Source organism: Lutra lutra, chromosome 9, assembly GCF_902655055.1.
Source record: "Lutra lutra chromosome 9, mLutLut1.2, whole genome shotgun sequence".
NCBI lineage: Eukaryota > Metazoa > Chordata > Mammalia > Carnivora > Mustelidae > Lutra > Lutra lutra.
The window spans coordinates 118,641,377-118,659,686 of record NC_062286.1 but is presented as its reverse complement, the minus strand read 5'-3'; the positions used below and the strand labels follow the sequence as shown (position 1 = coordinate 118,659,686).

The 18,310-nt window shown below is 54.9% G+C and overlaps 1 protein-coding gene across 2 annotated transcripts; it reads right to left on the bottom strand.

Moving 5' to 3' along the window:
• Positions 1–343: 343 nt before the first annotated feature.
• Positions 344–17,767, bottom strand: BPIFB3 (BPI fold containing family B member 3). Of its 2 annotated transcripts, none has more exons than XM_047745645.1 (16): positions 17,722–17,767; positions 16,145–16,270; positions 15,261–15,417; positions 13,660–13,764; positions 13,087–13,227; positions 11,745–11,808; positions 9,713–9,773; positions 8,873–8,964; positions 8,567–8,746; positions 6,927–6,980; positions 4,904–5,074; positions 4,032–4,099; positions 2,778–2,820; positions 1,976–2,039; positions 1,427–1,503; positions 344–632 (listed from the first exon to the last, which is right to left on the bottom strand). In XM_047745645.1, the coding sequence occupies exons 2-16, from the start codon at positions 16,254–16,256 to the stop codon at positions 603–605; spliced, it is 1,419 nt and encodes a 472-aa protein (XP_047601601.1). In that variant the 5' UTR covers positions 16,257–16,270; positions 17,722–17,767; the 3' UTR covers positions 344–602. The 2 variants fall into 2 exon arrangements, with proteins under 2 accessions (XP_047601601.1, XP_047601599.1); XM_047745643.1 differs by lacking the exon at positions 17,722–17,767 and adding an exon at positions 16,423–16,444.
• Positions 17,768–18,310: the final 543 nt, after the last annotated feature.

Genomic DNA, 18,310 nt, shown 5'->3' with positions numbered 1-18,310 from the left:
GTCCCCAAGTCGGAGAGGCAGAGACAGACAGACAGATACAGAATCAGAGAGACTCAGAGTGAAAGATCCAGGTACTTAGAAAACTAGAGATGGGAGGGGAGCAGGGGTCAGGCAAGGGGTACATGAAGAGCCCGAGGCAGAGGTGAAGGAAGGCAGGACAAGACACAGAGGCTTCCCAGGCCAACGAGGTAAGTTTGGGAGGCAAAGCTACAAGGACTAGGCCCCAAGTCCCTCACCCTCCAGGAGCCCCGGCCTGGAGCTGGTGAGGAGGGTTCCACAAAGAGGCCGAGGCAGCCCCCCTCCATGCTCGGGAATAAACAAGCAGGAGGTGCTAAGAGAGAGAGAAGCGGTTTATTGAAAGTTCAAAGCTCTCCACTGAGGCCAGAGTGCTCTTCAAAGCAGTGTCCTGTGGCCAGCCCTGCAGTCCCCACCCCAGACTGGGGGCAGAGCGGCAGGGCCAGAGCACCTGGGTGGTCCTGGGTGGATAAGGGACACTAGCCCTGTCACCGACACAGGCTAGAGACCAGGAGGGAAACTGAGGCCGAGTGGGCAGGGCATGGACTCTGGAAGTCAACGAGGAAGGCAGGTGGCCATTCTCAGCTTCAGGAGGCCACAGTCAGCACAACGGCATTCTGCAAGGAGCAAGGTTTTCAGTTAGCCCATCTGCCATGCCCTCTGTCCCCGGGGTCTCCATGTCGACCCTCCTCCTCCCCGACACCCTGGCCCTAAGTCCTGCCCTGGGGTTAGCACGGAACCTGGAACCCAGCAAGTACTCGTTAACTAAATGAACAAACAAGTGAGTGGATGATGAATGAATGACATCTAGTGTGGGAGAGGTCACTGACTTCGGGACTTAGGTCAAGAGACACAAGTTCAAGTGCCATTTCTCCTGCTAATTTACTGAGTGGCCTTGGGCCAGAAATTTGACCTCCTTCATCCCCCTTCCTCTTCTGAGAAATGGATCCACAATTCCCTGCTCTGTCCACCTCCCAAAGCTGTTCCAAGACTCAGAATGGTGCTGGATTGGAAAGGATAGTGAGGCCATGTTGATACTCAGCAAGAAAAAGTGTCATGATCTATTAGCCATGCCTGCCAATGCCTGCCACAGGCAGAGGATAAAGGAGACACGGGACATAGATTTGCTCCCCCTGGGCCAGGGGAGTTGGGACTCTGCGAGTGAGTCTGAGATCCCATTCTATAGGTCAGTCGCGTGTCTGCATTCAACAGGAGAGGACTCTGTGATCAACTGACAATGTCTACCGTGGGCAAGTGAGGAAGGAGTTGTAGCACCCATCCTATGTTTGACATTCCCAAGTGAACTAACCTATAATGCCCTGAGCAACTTAGAGAATGGTGCAGGGACAGACCAGACGGTGAGGCAGGGCATTCCCCTCAGCTCAAAGCCATACCTGCGTGAGAAGCTTACCTCGATGATCTCCAGGGCTGCATTGGCAAAATTGACATTGAGAACCTTGGGCAGGGGAATTCCAACATCCAGGTCCACTGTGAGGAGGAAATGGTTGAAAACAAAGGTATGTGGGGGACTGGGACCAGTTTCCTTGAGCCAGCCATTTCTGTTCTTGGGGACTCAGTTGTCCTGATGGGCAGACTCCTACTCATCCCACTAAACCCAAACAAAAATGCTCCTGTTCTGAATTGTCATCAGTGGCTGCCTTCAGGTTCTATCAGTCCCTTGCACACTCTGAGTCATCTGTATTTTAATCACTTGTTTATATGACTATTTCCCTCTGGACTGTGAGCTTAAGTCAACATCGGTCAGACAGATTTCAGGGCCCAGGGTCTGGCGTGATGGAGGTGCTCATCAATGCAGTTTGAATGGAAACATCAGTGCCTCAGTTTCTACATCTTAGAAAAGGGGATCAACTCCTCCAGCCTCAGTGTCTCTATCAGAACAATGGACAATCTGATTTTAGGCATTCCATGTTTCCAAGAAGAGAGCAAAGCCCACCCATACCATTGAGCTTCGGCACATAGGCCACCCGGACCACATCACTGAGCCATTCTTCTAAGCGGGTAACCTGCAACAGAGAACAGGGAAGCCTGGGAGGTGTGGCTTCACCAGGAGCAGCACCTCCGTTCCTGGGCAGGGAATTCAGAAGTCCAGCTGCTGAGCCTTCCCCAAGCCTGAGTACACATTCCTGGAGGGCATAGGGCCCACTGGGGTGGCTGTCCATCAACAACCCCAAATGGGACTCTGATTTAGAACAGTTTCATGCAGGCCCCATGAGTTTGAAGAGCTGTCTTCCTAGAGGAAGGGTCTGTGGGGCTGGGAGGGGGAATGCCTGAGAAAGTGCAGAAAACATGCCCAGCTCCAATAGAACTTTGAGTGGTCTACTCTTAGATTCCTATCCATTTAGGGACCCTTAGAATGTTCTAGAACCTGAGACCATTGTGGGACTCCAGATCTTTAGAACTCTGAGACACCAGGGATCTGTGGGGCTCTGAAATGTTAGAACTTTCCAAGTTTAGGAACATTATTACTTGTGTGAAATTCCAGAATTTTGAGCCCTTGTGAGATTCTGGATTTTTACAACTTTGTGAGGTTCCAAGACTTTTAAAGATCATAAGAGTCCCTTTCCTAAGACGATGACACACACGTGCATACTTGCTCTGATGTTTGTCCACTCTGGCTTGCCGGGGCAGAGCCCAGACTGGAGTCAGCTCAGGCATATGAACCATGACTCATCCTGCCCCTCTCCACCCCCCACTTGAAGACCCTCCCCATTGGGAAGCTGCTCCCCCTCCCAGGAACTTACATCAAAGGCGTGGGAGAAGGAGGAGGCCAGCTTGGCACTGAGCCTGGTGGAAAGAAGAGAGCCACTGAGGGGCCACAGCACCCACTTCCCCAGTCTGCCCACCCCACTCCCAGCCTGCCCCACCCCTAGCTCTCCAGGATCAGGAAACAGGGTTACAGCCCCAGCTCTGCCTCTGTTCAGCCTTGACTCAGGGACTCAGTTTTCCCACCTGTAAAATGGACCTGAACAGATCTAACCTTCTGAGAGATCATGACCGCCACCTCTGACTCTGTGGTCCTGTTTTCTTGATCTCCCTCCCAGCTGTTTGGCCCTGAGCAAGTGGCTGAACCTCCCGAAGGAATGGCCCTCCCACAGACTAAGCACTGGACACAGGGTTCCCTGCATCCAGCAGGTGCACACTAAGCAACGCACTGACAGATCACAGTTGGTCCAATATAGGTGCAGCGCCAGAGCCTGGAAACACACCTCTATTTCCTGAAGGTCTGACATTATGAACTATCCCCAGGAAGGAGAAGCAAACCCAGGCAGGGGCCAAGGCTAGAGTTAGGGTGATAATGGAGACTTGCAGGGGGGCCTGCAGAGGACATGAATATGGTGGGGTAGGTGAGCTCTGGGTGCCTACAGTTCAGGACAGGCAGATCCCAGAGACCCCTAGGAAAGCTCTCCACATCTAGGGGAGGGACAGGCAGGTCCCCAGGCCGCAGGCCATGGTAACAGCACTGGGCCTGGAGAGTGGAGGCCCAGACCGCAGCCTGGCTTCTGGGGAAAGACTGCTGTGTGAGCCCGGGCTTTGCTGGCTGTCAAGTGCCATGCATGTGTCAGGAAGGACTGTCACCAACATAACCATCTCGGTTTTTATGGTTATCTTGGGGCCTAGTTACCACGGGCAGCGGAGAGATTAGAGAAGTAACTAGTCCACGGGAATAACAAAGCATTTTGCAGTTATCTCTGTGGCTAGTCTCTGGGGCTGGTAACTCAGATACTGGGGCTCCATGACCTGGAGGCTGGTTTATCTCCCAGGCCAGGTTTGGAGCAGATGTGGAGGAAGAAGCCTGCTCTGGATCCTGCTTCCCTGAGCCCTGGTTGTCCCATCTGTAAAATGGGCTAACACCGACCCCTCCCTGGCAGGTCCTGCAGGTTAAGGAAGAGGCTGGTAGAATACCAGCAACTTAACTGATGCTCCACGAATGGGTGGTGGTTCTAGTTGGCCCTTAATTCTTGTTCCTAAAGACAAGGCCCAGGACCCCATGTTACCGTTCCAGGGACAGTGAAAGGTGCAGCTTGGTAGCCGAGGGAGCCAGCTGGGCATTTAAAGTCAAAACCTGCATGGAAAAAGCAAGCGGAGGTTAACCATGAATGTGGTAGGAGGAGCTTGAGGACAGGTCCGCTTTGGCCAACAGGTGAATTTCCAACATCCGTTCCCTCCATGAATCCCTACTGCAGCCCTACTGTGTGCTAGGGTCCCTCCCGGGGCCAAGAGGAGGTGACTTGAAGGTTCTGGTGTCCAGGAAGCAGAGCACTGAGGGCACCTGGTGTTGCATGAGAGGAAGCTCTGGGGCTCCGGAAGCTTGGAGAGACCCAGACTCCAGCCTACAGGGGGGCAAGGAAAGGCGCTCCCTGTTGACGTGACACCAGAACTGAATCTTGAAAGAGGAAGAATTAGCCAAGGGCAGGGGGAGACGGCACTGCAGGTGGTGGGCCCTGTCTCAGGGAGAGCCCTGAGTCACTGAGGCAGAGGATGGCGGGAAGGCACTGAATGCCAGGCGAAGGTGCTTGGTCCTGGGGGCTCAGGACGGAGGGGGAGCAGGGAAGGACCTGCCTCTCCCAGCTGTGCATTTGGGGAAACCAGCAGAGGTGGAGGGCCAGGAGGAAGCGAGAGGGTCCCCCGAGAGCTATCTGAGCACAGAGAGTCTGAGGAGTTGGGGAGTCCTTCCTGGGATCTGGGGAAGACAGAGCAGACAGGACCAGACAGATGCATGATGGAGCGGGTACCCGGGCCTTGGCTCAGATGACGGCCATGGAGGGGGTGACTTCCTGTGCTGCGTCATGCCGACCCTCCTCCCCAAAATCAGGGTCCTCGACAGTGTAGAACCCCAGTGCCAGGCTCCCATTCCTGGGCCACTCACCGCATTCAGCTCGAAGAGGGCTTCAGGGGTCCCTTTCGGGTGGTAGGAGAGCACATGGATGTTAGCCGGAATAGAGATGATGGCCTTGCCCTTCTGGAGCGTGACTGACGGTGCTTCCTTCACCCGCATGGAGAGCAGGAGCTGCTGGCCAGGGGGCAACTTTCCCAGGGCCTGGGGAGAGGCAGGGGCAGGGCAGGGGGCATGAGGGCAGCTTCAGTGCCCCAATAATACAACCAGTCAGTCAGCAAACACTCCCTGAGCACCTGATGGGCACTGGGCGCCATGTTGGGGGTCTAAGGTTACAGCCTTACCCAGACAGTCCTGCCCATGCCCCCCCAACCCCCCCTCCCGAGCCTGACATTCAAGTGGGGAGATGTCAACCCATGGAACTGAATCAGCCTTCCGTCTCGAAGTCAAAATCCCCCGCCAATCCACAGGCCCTGCGCGACCCATCCTCGGCCCTCCTCTCCATCTCCCCTCCAACCACTGGCCCCTCATTCTGTCCAGCCTCACTGGCCCCTCTGCTGTCCCTCCAGCCTGCCAGCACACTCCTACCTCAGGGCCTTGGCCCTTGCTGTTCCCTCCTCCAGAAACTCACGTGCTGCCCTCCCTCGCTCCTTCGGCCTACTGTTCAAACGTCACCTCCTTAGGTAGGCCTTCGCAAAGCACCTCCTTAAAATCACTACTCCCACCTCTTCCTTGACCTTCACCGCCCTGTCCTCTTCCGCCTTCTGATGCTGCGAATAGTCTCCTTATTCATGTGTCCAATGTCTGTCACCCTTACCAGGATGGCCGCTCCTGAAGCAGACAGACATTGGTCTGCTTTTCCCCTTTGGCTCCTTCTGGATGCCCAGTGCCTAGCGCAGGGCCTGGGACCCAGCAGATGCTCGGTGAGTGCTGCTGACTGAATGAATGAATTTCACAGTTCGGAAATTCCACGCTTCCCAATCACGACACCATGGAAATGCTGGAAGCCAGGGAGTCACCGAGGCTTAAGACCACCTGAATGCTGGAGCCTGGTGACCCATCCAGCCCCGACTGCCAGAGTCACAGGGTCATAAAGACAGAATCGCCAGATTCCATCCTTATGTGTCCAGATTCTGAAGCCACAGAACCAGCCTCAGAGCTGGGGCCACGGGGCTCTGACCCCACAATTACAAATGCTTCTGCCTCCAGACAGGCCCAGCCTCCCCACACTGGAGGGACAAGGCCCAGCTTGCTATAGGCACAGGTCCCCCCCATGCCACCCCTGGCTTCCCCAGGTCCCTCTCCAGCTTCCGACTCCTGCTCTTGGGAGGTTCGTCTTCTTATCTAGCCCCATCCCCTCCCTTGCTGAAGACCTGTATGCACTTTGGCCAAGAACTCCCAGAAACAGCGGCCCCAACCATGCCCACTAAGGTGGATATAAATCACCACCTTTCAAGGACTCAGTTTGTTCTCTGTGCCCCCAAACTCAGCTGCCCCCCTCCATCTTCCCCAGTAGAAACCCAGACCTTCTGGACCTCATTCCAAACTCTATCAGAATCTGCTATTATATAAGGACCTTGTAGTAGTCATTTCAACTTTAGTATGAATTCAGATTCCCATAGCTGGAAAGTAGCTGGTCCAGCCCCAGCTGAACAGTCAGGAAAGCTGGGCCCAGGCCCTGAAGTCACACACAGAGGGATGCCCACTAGACAACCCTCCCTGAATCCTCTCCTTCGCCTTCCCTCCTCAGGGCCAGCACCCGGAATCTTCTCCCTCGGGGTGGAGAAGACCGAGACCAAGATGAAGTTGGGCTGGCGGAAGGAGAGGAAGACTCTCCTGTCCTCTGCCTGACGGAGCGACAGGACAAATGCGCGGTTGACTTTTGGGCAGTTAAACTTTGAGCAGAGTCTGCTGTCAGGAAAGTTTAAGTGGCAGTCATTGAAATTTTAGTGTGAATTTGGGCTCAATGAGAGCTGTGTTGAGAAAGATCCAGGAGTTCACTCAGGCTTATCGGGAAAGAGCAACAAGGATCAAAGCCCATGAGAGGGTCACTCACCTCAGGGACCAAAGCCGCCAGGTCTGTAGTTGTCAGTGGCACATTGCTGGGGACCTGGACCCAAGCCCAAGTGGGGTGTGGGGTGAATAGACAGGACAGGAATTCTTCAGCATACATGAAGGGTTCTGCCCACATCCCACCCACCCCTGCCAGTTATATAAACACACATCCCTACACACACTTAGGTTCCTTCTCTTGGCCAGTGATGAGTGTTTACCACTTGCCAGGCACACGCTAAGGGCTTTGTGTGCCTTTGCTCATGTCAGCATTACATTACACTGCAGGCAGGAAACCTGATGCTCTTGCCCAAGGTCACCCTTGGTAAGTTGCGCTGCAGGATCTGACCTGGGAAGCTGACTCCAGAGCTCTTACACTACTCTGCCAGAGCTTATGATCTGAAGGCCCAGGGATCTGAACCCAGACATTTCTGCCCTTTATCCAAACGGTATTTTCAAAAACTGAGAATTTGTTTCCAGCATTTACAAATCAAGAAATTTCATATAAATTTGCCAGGCTCTGGCTAAGAATTTGGAAAGCCTGATCACACTCGGCCTGCACCCCATCTCCTTGGGGAAACTGAGTGGCAGCTGCCAGAGACATGAGGCACAAGGTCCCTAGCTCACTACAGCCCCATCAGGCCTGTTTTCATCGATAATGGCCCAGCCACCCAGCCCTGACATCTGAGGTCCCTGAACTACACATCTACTTTTCAGAACATAACTGTTCACACAGGATAAACATACAAACACATTCTCTCCTGGTCAGAGGATTCCCAGACACTCACTCAACACACAGCTATCATGCATGGCCACTGAGGTCCCTTCCTCCTTCCCACACACGCACGCATGCGCATGCACGCGCGCGTGCGCACACACACACACACACACACATAAGCTGCTCAGACACACACATTCTCACACTCATAGTCTCTGCCTAGCCTTCCCTGTCTCTTCCCTCCAGCTAGAAGATACATGCCTCCCAGCTCAGGGCCCTATTCCCACCTCCCATAGGCCTTCATGGTACTCTCTGGACCCCACCATCAGGAAGTGAATGATCAACCCTTGCCGCCTTGGGCCTGAGCTGCATGTAGAGGCCTCAGGTGGCTCAGACTCACTGTCTTTGGAAAGGGTGAAACTAAGAAAAATGTCTCTGGGTGAAGCTCCTGAGGGGCTCTCGGACATCTGTGAGGGTAGGAGAAGGGTCAGAATGGAAGCAGAGAGGTCTGAGAAGCTTTAGAACAAATGTCCAACCCTAGTTTTCTTCTCTCCAATGCAAATCTGCCCTTGAGAAAGCAATGGAAATGTCAACCATCCACACTTTAGTATAAAATTGGGCTTTGACTCCAGAAGGTCTCATATGGAATGGGGACAAAAAACTAGCTACATTTCATCTGCCAGTTTTGACCAGTTGAAAGGAACTTCCTGGAGTGCCATGTAGAGAAGGATTCAGAGGTCCCGTTCAGACTTAGCCAAGTAAAGGGCCTTTATTGATTAGCAACAAGAGTGGGCCTCTGTTTGCAGTAAACCTGTCCAACCCTCTCTAGTTATAGAGAAGAGGGCTAGTCAAGGCTGGCTGGTGGTGATAGGACTGGCTTATTGTTAGCACTGTCTGGCCATGGTGGGGCAGGGTGCCACACTTACCAGTTCCGGGGTGATGTCTATGTCAAGGGCACCATTGGTCTGCAGGAGCCCAAATACGGTGCTGAAGAGGTACAGAGGCACAACCACCTGGGATGTGTGGTCCTCCTTGGGGGGCACCTTAATGGGTTTGGGGGGCTTGGGGAAGTCAATGACGTCACCAGCTACGCTTTTCACGATGGGCTGTAGGGGAGGAGACACCATGGCTTGTCCACCTCTCTTGGACCCAGCATCCCCTACCCAGCCTCTGCCAGCAGCCCACACCCCACCCCACCCCCAGCTGTGGGCAGGGCCTGGGTAGGCACTCACATTAATGTCCAACTCTATGTACTGGTTAGAAATAAGAGGCAGCGTGGCCAGAGTAAATTCCACGGATCCAAGAGCCCCAAGGGGCACCAAGCCTGCAGGGGGAGGGGAGGAGGGAAAAAGACCCCATGAGCCCAGCCCCCAATAATAACAAGCCCACCTTCTACATATTGAGTGCCTAGCATTCCACTAAGTGCTCACTTGGGCACTATAGTCATCCACATTTTATAGATAAGGAAACTGAGGCTCACACAGAGGAAGTCACCAGCCCAAAGTCACACAAGCCACAGAATGGCAAAGCCAGGATTTCAGTTTTCCAGAGCTAATTGGCCAGCCATGACATTGTCCTGCCCTGCCTCTCTCCCATAATACCACATAGAGAGACATGTGTGCCTTTAAGTTCTCTATCCTTATCCTGGATATGTTTTTTTTATATTTTTCAAAGGCACCTGTGTCTCCACAAGGCTCAAAGAGACTGGAGGTCACTGTGGCTGTCGGGCTTTGGGTTCCTGACTTAAGCTCTGGGCCTCAGTCATCTTGTCTGTCCAGGTAATAATAGTATCTGCCTCATGCTTCTGACAGCGCCAGACACATGGCCTGTGCTGGACAAGTGGCCCTCAGCCCCTGGCAGGGGGAGACCTGCCTCCAGGCCCCGCAGAACCAGCCTCAGCCCAGAACCCCACCATTACACCTCCTCCAGGTGCCGGCCTCATCAAGTCTGAGGAGGAAGCTAAAGCCCCAGAATTCGGCCCCTTCCTCTGTCCTTGGTACCCGCCCCTCCTTGGGCTAATGGGGTGGGGGAGGGAGAAGGGGCAGGGAGAGGTGGGATGGGCCCCAGCTTACTCAGCACAGTCCCCAGGAGCTCATTCACCACGCCCAGCACACTGTCCACCATGGGGCACAGCTGTGTCCAGAGGAAACTGGTGTTACAGGAAGATAGTGGCCCCAGCCCAGCACAGGGGACAGCTGCCTTTTCTCTAAATCATTTGCTCTGTGGTCCTGGGGTCCAAGGCAAGTCAGAATGTGCAGACGGACTAGGGGACACACAGGCGAGAGGCAGGGGAGGGGCTGGACCTTGGTGTCAGAGGGCAGAGCAGATGGCCTAAAGGGCCAGTTACAGGGGCCCCCTGAGAAAACCTAGAAGGATGCCGGAGGAACAGGGGAGGCATGTTTTAGAGGCCAGCGGGGGTGTGCCCTCCCCGGAGGAGACAAAGGCAGCTGCCCCTCCAAGGTCTCAGGCTCCTCCTGCTCTCCAGGTGGGCTCTGGACAACCTAAAATTCAGACACTGAAGAGGGGAACCCCTCTCCCCCACCCGGAGAGTCAGGCCTGGGCCCATCTAATATGCACGCTACACCACCGTGTGTGTGCTGAAAGCCCCTGGGAGAGGAAGACAGACAGCAGGTAGTTTGGCTCTCAGAACCCCAGGTCTGGGAGTCATAGAGTCTGAATCCCCCGAGCAGGAAACCCAGAGGTGACCCAGTCCAGCCCCTTCATGCCACTGCTGGGGTGGAAGAAAGGCAAACTGCCCAAGGTCACAGCTATTCTCAGACAAGAGAGGGCTGCCTTTTCTTTGACACTCAGGGAGCCCTAACTCCAGGATTTCTGGGGTCAGGCATGTCACAGAAATGAGAGGAGACCAGAGGGGCTCTGCTGGGCCGAAGGAACCCCTCCTCGCCCCCGGCGTACATAACCTGCAGGAAGGAGGGACAGCAGCTGGGCTGGCTGACTGCACCAGAGACTGTTAGGAGAAACCTCCAATCTCAAAATGCTAGTAACCAACCCTCACTTTTAAAACTTCTTTGAGTTACACAAATCCTGCCTTGCACCCAGTTGTCCTAGGGACCCCAGCTAGGGGCTGAGATTAAAATGCACCCACTTGTTAAAGCCTCTGCCTTCAGCTCAGGTCATGATCCCAGGACCTTGGGATCGAGCCCCACATCGGGCTCTCTGCTTAGCAGGGAGCCTGCTTCCTCCTCTCTCTCTGCCTGCCTCTCTGCCTACTTGTAATCTCTGTCTGTAAAATAAATGAATAAAATCTTTAAAAAAAAAAAATGCACCCACTCCATGGTGCTGAAATCCACCTGGGATGGGCCTGGGCTGGGGGTTTGTTGCTGCTGGGAGCTTCCCTTCTCCCCTGAGCTTCATTTCCAATTGGCTTCTTCAAGCCCAGGGCAGTTTTGCTAACCATGGGCTCCAGGTATTCTTTGCAAGGACTCACAAGAGAGGTCCTACCAGGACTGGGGGGCAGGAGGCCTGGCTGCCCTTGGCTCTGTGACTCCAGCAAAGACTGTCCCCTCACTGGTCCCAGTGAAAGGCTGCTTTGGGCAGACCAGCTGTTCTCAGGGGTGCATCATGTCCCCTGGAGGACACCGGGACAGCTGGGGCAGGCCACGCCCGGGCATTCTGGAGCAGCTTAATCATGACATGTTTGACTTAGGTTGTATTAATTGATATATGTGTGCTTTTCGGGACATGTTTGCCAAGCCCAGGGCTCAATTTTAATTCATTTTGAAAATGAGTGACTCAATTTCATTTCAAAGCTAGTTTTAAAGAAAAGTATAAAGTCAATAATCCTACAGGAGGCAAAGACAGAGCAGGGGGCAAGAAAGGGGCTTGGATTTGGGAATGGGGGCTCAGGTCATCTGGAGCTGTCAACTCGGGATCGGGAAGTCTGGGGATGGGTGGTGTCAGGCCCCAGAGAGACTGGCTGGCAGCACCTGGGAGGCTCAGGGGCAGGCCAGGATGGGATTACTCAGTGGGCGTGCAAGGGAAGGACAGCCTAATCCTGCCTGGCGCCCAGATTTACTCAAAGCTGGGGAGGGAGAGGCGCAGTCAAGGGCAGGGGCATGTCTGGCCCGGGGCCCACACACTCACCAGTCCGGGCAGCACCTTGAAGAGTGTCTGCTCCACGACCCCGAAGAGAGGTGGGGGCAGCAGCCTGTGCCAGGAGAGAAGGGTGAGGGTGGGGCCACCACACAGGGACAGCTCCAACTGGGGTGACAGGGAGGAGTGGGCACTGGGGGCTCTGTCTATCTCTGTCTCCTCTCCCGGCGGAAGGGGAGGGGATGACTCAGGCTCTGAGGACCTGGGTTTCAAACTTGACTCCGCCTTGCCGTGGAAACCAGGGGATGACTTCCATTTCCCCATCTGTAAAAGCCCACCTTAAAAGAAACGTTGCTCGGGGTGCCTGGGTGGCTTAGTGGGTTAAAGCCTCTGCCTTCAGCTCAGGGCATGATCCCGGGGTCCTAGGATCAGGCCCCGCATCAGGCTCTCTGCTCAGCAGGGAGCCTGCTTCCTCCTCTCTCTCTCTGCCTGCCTCTATGCCTACTTGTGATCTCTCTCTATCAAATAAATAAATAAAATCTTTTTTAAAAATGTTGCTCGACGTGGATAGAACTAGAGGAGAGAACCCTCGTTCACCCAATTCCTGGGAGTGACCACAGAGCTGTCTGATTACCCCTCCCTGCTCAGAGCCACCCAACAAAGATGGGCTGGGGGCATGGGGTTTGGCCTGAAATGTAGAAACCAATGTGGAGCCGCAAAGAGACAGAGGAGCGGCGGGTGCCCAGTCCTGGGGAAAAGCCTGGGATCTGAGTCCAGAGACCAGCCCATCTCCATCCTTGCTGCAATCTGTGTGTGACCCTCGGCAAGTCTCTTGCCCCTTTAGACCGCAGTTGTCCCACAGAAGTGATGGTTCAACACAAGTGTAGGGAAGGTCACTGTGTCCTGAGCAGTTCAGCAAAAACACGGATGTAAAGGTGCCAAGAGCCTTCTGGATCATCAAATTTAGGTCCCCATTATACAGCTGGGGACACTGGAGCCCAGGCAGAGGAGGAGGTTCCTCTGGGGTCACACAGCGAGTCAGGGGCAGAGCTGGGTCTCTGATGTGCTGAGATGGGGAACTGAGATGGCCAGGGTCTACTCCCTCTGGGAGAGGAGACTACAGGATCTCGGGGTCGGGGGGGGGGGGGGGGGGGGGGTGGGTGGGGGGGTGCCCGGGGAGGAGAAGGGAAGCGCCCAGGAGTGGGTGATGATAGCTGGGGGCTGGGCCGAAGTCCCAGTCCGTGATTGGTCTCAGTCTGCGGGTCCGGGTCTACGCAGCAGGTTGAACAGGTAGGACCGACTGGAAGCTGGGTGACGTCAGGCCCCGCCCACCCGGCGGCTCCCAGGAAGCCCACCCGCGGGTTTGGGCGCTGGCCAGAGGCTGCGGACTCACCCGGAGAGCAGGCTGATGTGGCCCAGGAGCGTGCTGCAGCGCTTGAGGACGAGGATGGGCGTGCCCCGCGAGCTCACGCCCAGCGCCACCCTCGAGGACACGTTCACCTCCGCAGCCAGCTGCAGGAGGCCCCCCAGGGGGCTGCGAGACCGGATGCTGGGGGCGTGGCCAGGCTGCCAGGCCCCACCCAACAGGGCCCGCCTTGGCCACGCCCCCGTGGGCTGCGGGAGCCCTGAGTTGTGGGGGGGTAGTCCTGCGAGTGGGCTAGCCCCTATCCCTTCCTGTCACCCACTGCGTCTCTGCCCCATTTTGCATGTTCCTGTATCCTCTTCTTCCCACCCTGTCCCAGAGCTGTGCAGGGGGTGGGAGGGAGGGAGAGAGAGAAGTCCCTGGGGAGCAGTGGGATGGAGGTCCCTGGGGAGGGTAGTGGGATGGGATCCAGGAAGGGACCAATGTGGAGAGGAAGTACAGTGGGTGGAAGTACAGTGGTCAGTGAGTTGGGGGGGAGGGGCAACAGCGTAGGGGTCCCCAGTGGGCTGGGGTGGGGGCAGAAGGGTAGAGGGACACACTCACCCAGAGCCATGCAGGCCCACCTTGGTGTGCAGGCTCAGCTGCACCCCAAAACCAGGCAGCAGCTTCAGTGACACCTTGGGCAGTGTGAGTTCCTCGATCTTCAGCCTGGGATGGGGGTCAAGGGGAGGGTCGCTCACCTCCAAACGCCCGCACCCCCCAGTGTCAGTCCCGTTAGTGCTTTGACCTTCTCAGACCAGTGGTGCCTAGAGCCTCTCTGGCCTGTGTCCCACATCCTATCTGTAACCCATAAAGCCAACTGTGGGCCCAATTACTTTGTCTACTGGGCCTCAGTCTTTTCAGCTGTAAAGTGGGCCAATACTAATAGATGCCTCAAACGTTGCAAAGGCAAGTGAGATAAATGTGTGTGCTCAAGCTGGTACTGCATGTGTTCAGTAAATGTAATATTGCCCTCATTGGAGGCTCAGTGAATTAAAGTGTTCTCACCCCGTCCCCATGGCCTCCGTCCTGGTTCAGACCTGTCTGTCTGTCTGTCAGATCCAGACAAAGATCTGACCTGGATCATTGTCTCCCTACTTGCACCCCCCAGACTCATGCACATGCAACTCAGCCGGGTTCCCAAACACAGCTCCCCACAGCTCATTGCTTTCTCTGTCCTCTGGGCCTTTGCCCAGGCTGTTCCCTCAGTCTGGAATACTTTTCTGTTGACTTTCCTTCCATTCTGCATCCACCTTCAGCTAGCTGACTCCTCCTGGCTATCCAGGCTGACCTTGCCCTGATCACCACCAACCACCCCCCTGGGGCAGGCAGATAAGGCCTATGATTAATACCCACACCCCCCACCACCATTCTGGCTGGATGAGCTTGAACAGGTACCTTGGCTGCTGAGGGCCTCAATCTCACCTGTTAAATGCTATTGATAACAGTCTTACCTCTAGATTCCATGGGATACTTAATTTACAACGTTCAACACAGTGCTAATTACACAGAAAACCTGGCTAGGTGGTAATTAAGTTAAGTTATTAAAATATTAGCCATTATGTGATTTCATTCATTCATTCAAAAATAACTTTCGAACATCCATTATATATCAAGCACTATTAATGATATTGGGGATATGGCAATAAACCAGCCAAACAGAAGCCCTACCCATCCTGGGGTTTATAACCTAGCAGGGGAGGCAAGAAACAAACCAGTAAAGCATATATGGGGTGGAGGAGGGATTCATCTTCTGGAGAACTTGAAATCAGGCAAGGGGACAAAAAAGGGTTGTTCAGAGCAGGGCTTCTTGGAGTAGACACCCAAAGGATGTGAGGGAGGGAACCAGGCAGATACCTGGATTAGTCCAGAGAGACTAAGCAACTTGCCTTAGCTCACACAGTGAGTAACTGAAGTCAGCCCCAAAACTAGAGCCCTCAGCCACAGGGATGTGCTGCTACACCCATGTTTCCTGATAGGCAGTGAACTCATTATTTCCTGACTCAGGCCCTGGGACTCCCTATCCGGGGCTTCCCACATTACCCCAACTGCCTGCCAACAAATTAAAGACCATCAATCTCTCCTCTCTTCCCTGAAGCAAAGAAAGGCTTTCTATAGGACTCATGGTAGGTGAAGAGTTGCGATGCCACAGGGTACAGACTCACCCAGAAATCTCTTCCACAACGCCAAAAACCCCTCCATAGCTCAATAGGCCACCTCCTCCGAGCAGTCCCCCAGAGCCCAGGAGGCCCTGGTTCACAGATGTGACCGTCCCCAGGACGTTCTGCAGAATGGGCCCCCCAACCAGCGAGTTCTGGATGGCTGCAAGGAGGGTTGAGGGAGGAAGTTCATTTTTCAGAAGGGGGAAGTATGGCCCAGAGAAGGACAGAGACTTGCCCAAAGTTGCACTGCAAATTGGGTTTGGGACCAAAAGTATGACTAGAGCTCCTTGACTCTGGGCCACTCTGTAGCACCAAAAGAAAGGGGAGAGCAAAGGAGGAAGCCCACAGCCACCAGGGCTTGACCAAGATGGAAGAGGTGACCTCTGCTCTTCCTGGATACCCCTGGCCTGACTCTGTAGATTATAAGAAAGGCAGCACAGAAGGGACCTCCTTGGGGAGGCTGGGGCAGGCCGGGTCAATTCCCTGAAGCATTTCCTATTCACGGCTGTCATACACTACCGCTGAGACTGTGACCCTGGGCCGTTGGGCCACGGAGCACCCCATGCCTAGTTGAGTTCCCCCATCCTGGAAACATGGGGCAAAGACGCTGGCCCAGCCAGCCCCCTCCTCTTCACCTCCCCCAGCCCACCCAGCCCCATCCTTGAGGCAGACGCAGCCTCCACAGGGCTGAAGACCACCTCACCCAGCCCACCTCTCAGGAGAAGGTGAGCTGATCACCCACGGGAACCCACAAGCAAACCTTTAGTCCCTGAGCTCTCTGAGTAGATGAGAGTCACTGCTCTTCCTTAAAGCAGCCACCCTAGCATATCAATGCAGACGTCCACACGGCAGCTGGACCCCTTACACACTACCCGCCTCAGGCTCACCTTTGCCAAGTTCATCCTTGTCAATCCGAGCAAGCGTGCCCACCTTCTCGAGCAGCCCCTGGCACGGAGTTGCCAGCCCCCAGAGGAGAAGCAAGGACCACATACCCAACATCTTGGATGGCACACCTAGCAGGGGCAGAACCGGGAACTGAGGCATCCCTTGTGCCCAAGTCTTTGCCTGGCCCCTGGGCCCCATCACCAGCGTGGGGGCCCCCCTGTCCACCCAGCCCAGCTCCGTCCAGCCTCCCTCCAGGAGAGTAGCGGCTAATGTTCCTGACTTAGAAGTCTCAGTCCTTTGAATCCCCGGTGAACGTAGACCTGCAGGTCTCTGAGGGAGAGTGACAGAGGGACCTTCCTTTCAAGGACAGCAGGATGGGAGCTTCGTTTCCTGGCCCTGCTTTCTCATTGGCTCATGAGGCCATTTCAGAAGGTGTGGCTGACTGGGGACCCGCTACTTAACATGTCCCATTTCTCTCCTCCCCGCTTTCTATCCTTCCATGTTGAAAGGAATAAGACAGAAGGTGAAAGCATGGCTGACTTACTAGTTTCATAGGATGAGACTTATCTTTATGGAACAACTGAGAGCAGAGTTACGTTCCCATCTAACCTCTTGTGTAACCTCTGCTTAAACCCTGCTTCCCACTGCCTTTGAGATAGAACCCAGGCTTCTTGCCATGACCCACTAGGTCCCTGCCTGCCTCTTCGACCCCCTTGGTCTTAAACATGCCAAGCCCTTTTCCACCTCAGGGCCTTTGCATATGCTCTTCCTTCTGTTAGGAAGGCTCGTCCCCTGGTTCTTTGCATGACTAACTCTTCGTCTCAGGTTCTGAACAAATATTACCAGCTTGGAAAGGCTTCCCTCCTTTCCTTTGTCTAAAGAAGTCTGTTTGTCACTAGACATCACTCAGAATATTTATTTTAAGGTGCTATCATAATTTACCACTATGCATTATGTGTTTGTGTCCTTGTTTGCCATCTGTGTAAGCTCCATGAGGTCAGGGACTGTGTCTAGGGCCTCTGTGCATGATTGTGTGCTGGCTGGGTACTTGCTGAGGGGGCAAGAGCGGAGGGAAACCCAGCCATACCTTACTAACCTACCATCTGCCCTGGTACAGGATGTGTCTGCCCAGGAGGGCACCCTCCCTTACTTGCACGAATGTACAGATGGATGCTGTAGGCACCGGTAGCAATCTTGGTGGTGTCTATCTTCTTTCTCTAAGAATCGTCCCAGAACAGCTCCCTGTAACCTCAGGGTCCCTTACAGAAGGAAATATTCCCACTAGGGGAAACCAGCTGGTTTCTATGGCTTAAAGAAAAATGGGCCCCCCTCGAGCCCTGTCCGTAGGGTGGTTCGGTCCTCTGTCCTCTGTCGCACCCATCCCTGCCTTTGCCCCTGGCTGAGCCCCAGTTTTCCCATCGGTAAAATGGGATTTTTGTCCCATCACCCTCCAGGTAACCCCAGTGCCCTCCTAGGGTGAATTCTTTCCGTGCCCGTTATTCAGATGAGACAGCAGGATGGTCGCAGGGTCAATGGTTGGGGATCTGGATGAGGCTGGGGCTGCCACAGGCTGCCTTACCCACACCGGCAGCTCCACGAGGGGTGGGTGGAGGTTCCCAGCCTCTTGCCAGCTCCTCCACCCTCTTGGGCCTGGGGGCAGCCCTTATATGCCCACAACAGCTCTGGGGACACAAAGCGGGCACAGCCGCCAGAAATCCATCAATGGGTTATGTCAGAAGCAATTGCGGTTTTTCCTGCGGGCCTGAGCTAAGCCTTCCTCCTTGGGGGAGAGAGAAGGGGGAGGGGGTGGGGGCTGGGGTTATTGCCCAGGGGTGGGAGTGAAGGTGTGGGGTTTTGGAAGCAGCCGGGTCTTCCCAGAGCTGGGGGCAGGGCGGGGCGTTCACCTGTAGAGTCTCTCTTCAGGGTTCCCCGAGGGCCACCCGGATGGCACAGAATCTATTCCGCCTCCCACCGATCCCAGGCCTGGCATGGAGATAGCGGTGGGGTCCGGAGAGAGGAACTCTGCGCTAGCTTGGGGGATGGACACCAACTCCACCCCCACCTCCCAACCCCCAGCGTCCCCAGGCTCCAGAACAGGAGCTTTTCCTCCTTCCTGAGGCTGGTGCCCATGATGGTGGAGAGAAATTCATCCATCCATCCATCCATCC

Coding starts and splice junctions, on each gene's coding strand:
- BPIFB3 (XM_047745645.1), bottom strand. CDS start 16,256: ATGTTGGGTATGTGGTCCTTGCTTCTCCTCTGGGGGCTGGCAACTCCG. Junction 15,418..16,144: donor CAAGGATGAACTTGGCAAAG/GTGAGCCTGAGG, acceptor CCCTCCTTGCAG/CCATCCAGAACTCGCTGGTT. Junction 9,774..11,744: donor TCAAGGTGCTGCCCGGACTG/GTGAGTGTGTGG, acceptor CTCTGGACACAG/CTGTGCCCCATGGTGGACAG.